This window comes from Chelonoidis abingdonii, chromosome 18 (genome assembly GCF_003597395.2).
Source record: "Chelonoidis abingdonii isolate Lonesome George chromosome 18, CheloAbing_2.0, whole genome shotgun sequence".
Taxonomy (NCBI): domain Eukaryota; kingdom Metazoa; phylum Chordata; order Testudines; family Testudinidae; genus Chelonoidis; species Chelonoidis abingdonii.
Window position 1 is genome coordinate 7,938,075 of NC_133786.1, and position 6,000 is coordinate 7,944,074.

General features: G+C 49.4%; 1 protein-coding gene across 4 annotated transcripts in view; it reads right to left on the reverse strand.

Moving 5' to 3' along the window:
* Positions 1–5,568, reverse strand: part of SNX19 (sorting nexin 19) — a 55,001-nt gene extending 49,433 nt beyond the window's left edge. For 3 of the 4 annotated variants that reach the window (XR_012657194.1, XM_032802393.2, XM_032802394.2), the window contains exons 1-4: positions 3,237–5,568; positions 2,183–2,321; positions 802–902; positions 119–238 (exon numbers count right to left, since the gene is read on the reverse strand). Coding sequence is in view for 3 of the 4 variants with exons in the window: in XM_032802393.2 (XP_032658284.1) it covers positions 119–238; positions 802–902; positions 2,183–2,321; positions 3,237–4,889 (2,013 nt within the window). In the remaining variant the exon portion in view is untranslated. The other variant, XM_075073467.1, reaches the window with a different exon arrangement.
* Between the last annotated feature and the right edge of the window lie 432 nt (positions 5,569–6,000).

The window sequence follows — 6,000 nt, forward strand, 5'->3', positions numbered from 1 at the left end:
ATAAATAACAACAGGGAGACAAAAGCCTAGGAGAAGAAAGTATTTTAATGCATTAGGACGAGAGTGTTCACACAAATGGAGCTCAACACATGGCAGCTACGCAGGCGCATGAAGGTACCTTGTCTATTCTGGAGACCACAAAGGGTTTCTTGACAAACGCAATCCTGGCGTCCGTGTTCAGGGCGAGGAACTCCTGCACCTGCTCACTATTGGCAATCTCGGGAATGCTGCACAGTTGCTGCAAAGGAAAACACAGGGTTGGATCCTCAGAGACAGATGAGTGCTGGTAAAGCCTGTTGTCCATCTCTCCTGGTGATCAGTACCAGATTGTCTTTTATGCTATAGTCTCCAGATGTTCCAAGAGACAGGACGACCACCACTCCCCAGGTAAAATTCTCCCACACTCCGACAGGGTATTTGTTGAGCTATCCACTCTGAATTTCTTCCCTCTTCCATAAAATGCAAGAGGGCAAAGTCATGCCATGTATGGATTATTTGGAGTCAGTAAGGGGAAAAAGCAGGTCAAGGCTTCTCTTGTTGCCTCTCCCCTCCACCCCATCCAAAAAAAAAATAAAAATTAGAGGCCATTTCTGAAAGTTTGACTTTCCCAAAGTCACATATACATGTGGCAAAGTCAGGATAAAAGCTCAGGAAGTTTGCCTCCTCGTCCTCTGCTCTAACCAGCCCATCACTGCTTTGCTCTGTTCATCCACACAGATGGATCCTGCACAAACAGATCACAGTAATAAAGAAGAGGCTGCTGAGTCTGTTTAATGATAGGGACCTGAGAGAACATCTCACCTTCAAGAACGATTCCAGGAGACTTTTTCTGGCTTCCACCTTGTCACTGTCCATGTTTCCGAACGGAAGATCAGGAAAAAGTTTCTTTGGACCTTTGACATCTTCAAAATAAAACACATGCATAAGTAAAAATAAGACACATCAGTAATGTTAATAAAGGGCTAAATCTTGACTGAGGAGTAACTTATTAAACCCATAGGCCAATGGCAAAGTAAGTTAATGCTCTGCATGAACTAGAGTGAAAGGATCGGCCTCAAATATATACAGAGCTTTCATCCCAAGTGTTTTAAGACACAGGACTCTGCCATGCCAAAGGACTGGAGGTGTTGGTTAAAAGACAATAGACAACCCGAGAGAATTTATTATCTGTACTAAGTTATTACATCACAATGTTTCAACATTATCCAAACAATGGACTTTCCAGTGTACAGGAGATTTCAAAACCCGAACTTTTCATTCCAAAATCACAATGAAAATAATTCACAACACCAAAGGTTCCTATGGTATAGAAATTTTGTTGTCTGACCAGCTCTCCACTGCTTAGCCAAGGGCCCCCCATTATGTTAGGAAAGGGACATCACAACCTGGGCTGCAGCAAGGGCTATGTTAAGATCTTAGGAGGAATCTAGCAGCCAACCCTACTCCGCACTTTGATGTGCACCTGTTACCAGACATGGACACTCCTCCCTGGTGTACTCTCTTCTAACTAGCTTGGCAGAGGAACAGGAATTGCTTGTGGTTTGAGTCCCCCAGCAGTTAATCCCTGCAGTTATTTGGATTAGGGAAGTCAGGAGCTACACTCAATTGAGGCATATTTGGTGGTTGTGCTGCATGTTGGTCAGCTCTACCACAGGGCTTGCTCCTGGAACCTACAGTAATGCTCCTTGAAACACCCGCCCATCAACAATCAGGATGGGGAGACCAGCTCCCGCCCACTATTCTGAGAGCCCCATTTCCATCCTGGGGGAGCTAGCCCAGCGCTGCTGGCTGACCCACACCCCTCTCTGCTGCTGTGGATCACAGTGCACAGCAGGCAGGAATATCAGGAAGAGGATGGACTGGGCAATGCTGCAGAGGCTCCTACAGCAGGGAGAATGGTTGATATACATTGGGGGAAGGTGAGGGGCAGGATCTCTCTCTTTGCGGTCAGAAGGGGGCACTTGGGAACTCAGATGAAGTTCAGAGAAAGGCAGGGAGAACACTGAGGTCATCCTCGCCTCCTGTTAACCCACCATGTGCTGGCCTATGGATGCTCACCAGGCCTTCTGAATGGGGCACCCACTAGATTTAGCCAAGCAGTGCCATGCAGGGATGGCAAGGAGGGGCAGGGAGGTGGGGAAGGCAGCTAGGGCTTTTACAGGGACCCTGCTTGAGTGCTGACTTTTAACGAATTTCCGCAGCTCGGGTTTCTCCTCCAGCCTGGTCTGCAGGTTCAGGAACTCACGATAGCGCCGGTTCACCGTATGGTAGGCCACTTGTTGAAGGTTGTTGGCATTCTCACTCTCTAGCGCTGTCTCATACTGGGGAGGAAGAGGGCAGACCATTAGTCAGTCGTTAACTTGTGGAGACCAGACACAACTCAGAGATAAAGATCCCTCCATGGGCCAGGGGATGGGACCCAGGAATCCCCACTCTCAATCTCTCACTCTAACCACCGGACCCACATTACCTCCTGGGGTGGATAACAGTGGAGGATTTTTTTTTTTTAAATAATTTAAATGGGATTTCATTTTGTTATTTAAAATTAGAATGCATTTTTGTTTTTAAAAATAAACCTATTTAAAATGAAATCTGAATTTAATACAAAATATGTTAAGGCCTAAACTTATTATACTCTCTTAAAACATTTGAACAAACAATAAATACGCTGAATCCATGAGCCTCTATCAAAACCTTTGCATTAAAGGCTGCTTTTCTATAAAAAGAAAGAATCAGTGGGAAAACATCTATCTTGTGAGGTGAAGCTTAATATGGCACCATAGTAGTAAATAAGCAATAGATCATTCACCATTTTCTTCCATACTAAAAAAAAATAATGTACAATTAATAAACGTCTGAAAATATTAAGCTATACAGTTGCTTAAATAAACATAGCTATTTATAGTATACCTTCCTAGGTACCAAATCTCATGTGAAGGCTCTATTTAGTTGTAAATCAATGTGTTTTTATGATTATCTTAGCCAAGGAGAATACATCTTTCTTTAGAAAAGAACTGAAGTACAAATGGAAAAGTTGATTGAAATTGAGAATTTCAAATCAAGGCTTTCCACTTGGTCATTGAAATTACAGATTTATATCAACCTGCCCTGCTATGGGCAAAGTTCCCAGAGGAGGGGACAATTAGCTTGGCCTAAAACAGCTTGCTGATCCTCTCTCCAGAGCATTGGCTTTCCTGCATGCCCACCCTCCAACAACAACAGAGTGACTGTATCACCTTGACTGTGTAGAGTGTGTAGGGATGGAACCCTGTCCCGCTGTGCTCCCGGGCAGTGATGGTTCCAGTTATCCGCAGGTTCTGGATGATGACTGGGCTGTCAGGGCTACTGAGCGGCTCAAAGCTGAAGGTATGGGAGGAGTAAAGTGGGAGAGGCGGCTGGCTAGGGTCCAGGGGACTCTTCGCTGGGTTCTCCAGAAAGGACGGTTGCCTCGAGAAAGGTTTCTCTGGATCGGCCAGCAGGGCGGTGACAGAGGCCAAGCTTTCTTCCTTCTCCACTGCGGGGTCGATTTGTATGTCAGGGCACTGGCTCAGTGCAGAGGGGAGGACGCTCCTTTCAGACCTAGAAGTGGTGCTTTCCTCCAGATACCCATCCTTGGCAACTACACCATCCTCTTGGTCCAGGCCATCCGACCCCTCCAGCACCGCAAAGGAATCCTGGAATGTGTCAGTGAGGAATTCCTCCGTGGACAAGAACACCACGGAATCAGAGTCCTTGCCGAGGTCAGACATAGGGGACTCGAGCTCTGAGTCCTCACACAGGAAGAGGGAGCCCAGAGTATCTGGCTGGGAGTAGCGCACAGGCGTGCTCCCAGCTTTCCTACCGTCAATGTCAGCACCAGGTTTTCCGCTCATCAGGTCCTTCCCCTCTTCCGCTTCCTGGGGATTGCAGTCCAGGCTGTCCACCACATCGTAACTGGGGAGCTCCGAAGGCCTTGGAGATGGTGCCACAACTTTCAGTGGCAAAGAATTCGGCACTGTGGGCTGGCAGGGGGAGGCAGCCAACGGAGGCTCCTCCTGCATTCCCCTTCTCACCCCTTTGCTGCCCATCTTGGAGAAAATCTCAATTAGCAACAAGTTGATCCAGTCAGGATCAGACATTTTCTTGATCATAGGCAGAAGAACATTGCAGGTGACCAGCTCCACCACCACGAAGCGCCCTGTCCTAGTTTCCAGGTGAGGCTTGGGCACCAGCACCCGGAGCAACAGGTCCACAATGCTCCGGGCATAGTTCACTTCCATGGCTGGGCTCTGGACGGCTGGGTGTGGGGCAGAGAGCTCGCCATACGCTCGCCAGAGTTGGTCTGCCGGCTGAGCTGGTCCTGCCGGGCTCCTTGCAGCCTTCATGCTCTCCCTTGCTTTCATGTAGCTTTGCAGGTGGCAACCACAAAGCAAGAGAATCTTATGGGTCAAGGCTTGCTTGTCCACCAGAGCCATCCTCCTTTTGAGCTCTAGGGCCAGGCCTATCATGGCCTTCCTCACCTCTTCCTCAAAGCCCTGCTCGCTGCTGACCGTCCGGTACCACGAGGACACAAAGTCTCGGATGATTTTCTGGATCATGCGGTCAATCTCCTCGTCCAGCTGCCTCTCCGCCTTGGGGCTCTGTGGGCAGTTCTCCAGCAGAATGAACCGTTCCAAGTGGAGCCGGCTGCGGGTGCCGATGACGGCCTGGGACCCCAGCCATCCCCCCAACACCGCCAGCAAGCCCGAGAGGAGGCAAAGCAGCCAGATATTAACCAGCAAGTGCACAACTAATAACCAGGCTAACAGAGCCCCCAAAACCATCAGCTTCCTGTTCCCTACCAGCTCGCTCAGCCCGCTGCCTAGACTAGCACAGGACTCCTGCGTCTTTAGCATCCTCTGGTTTTCCATCGAAAGAGCCAGGGAGCTCGGTGCTGGGCTTGCAAGGCTGAAAGCGTATTTCCCCAGCACAGGCAGATCAGCACCTTGTAAACATCACATCCAACCAGCTGGGACACAGGAAAGGCAAACACAAACTACTCTCTGCTGACTGCCAAACCCCAACACCCAGATAGCCGTGCAGCACTGCAAGCGAGAAGGCGCTTTGCAAAGGCACCTTTGCCTCTCTCTTTGTCACAGCCCCCGATAAGACTAAACCAGCCAGGCCAACCAGCCCCCTTTAAAACCACTGGCTCCTGGAACAACATGAATTGCTTTAAAAACTACAGCTACGTGAAAAGCTTCCTGCTTTTCAGATCACAGGGGGAGAGTGACCCTAGCCCCTCCTCCCCCACATCTGCATCCCAACTTTCCCTATAACCCCCCTGCCAAGCCAGTGGGCTCTCAAATCCTGCTGCCACCCACAGGGCCTTAAGTGGGTGCTCGCTGGAATACGTCACGGGTTTCTCTGAGTGCTGCATTGCCAGGCATTGCTGGTGCTTGGCTCCTTTGCTCTCTCCCAGCTCTGCTTGGCATCTGTGGCTGGCTCAGCAGCTGCTCCCCTGCCAGCTGCTGGCCCCTCTCCTGCCAAGAAATGGATCTGGGGCTCGTGGCTCAGGACTGTTGTCTGAGAGCTGCCGGATCTGCCTCTACAAAGGAGATACGAGCAAAAGGGGAAAGGGAAAGACCCAGAGCAGCACAGAGAGGCCTTTCTCAGTGCCACCTAGTGAAAGGGAAGCAGCAGCACAGAAAATACTGCTGCAATTCAAAACACGTTCTCTGCTCATACAGCACATCCTGGGGACCGGAGGTGGATTTTACTAGCAAATAATAATCAACAGTGTAACATCTGGGGCAGCCAAAGGAAAGACACGAGCCCACGTGGTGTAAAAATCCCACAAACACTAAATAGCTAGAGCAGCATCTGCCCACCCAGCTAGAGCTGACCACACACCTCACAAGCACCCTTTCTTTCAATTCCCATGCCCCTACCAGATCTCTCTCAAACCAAGCCCACCTGCAACCCAGAAACCCATTCCAGTGTTTTCAATTTACAGCCTAAAGTACATTAGTGAATTACACC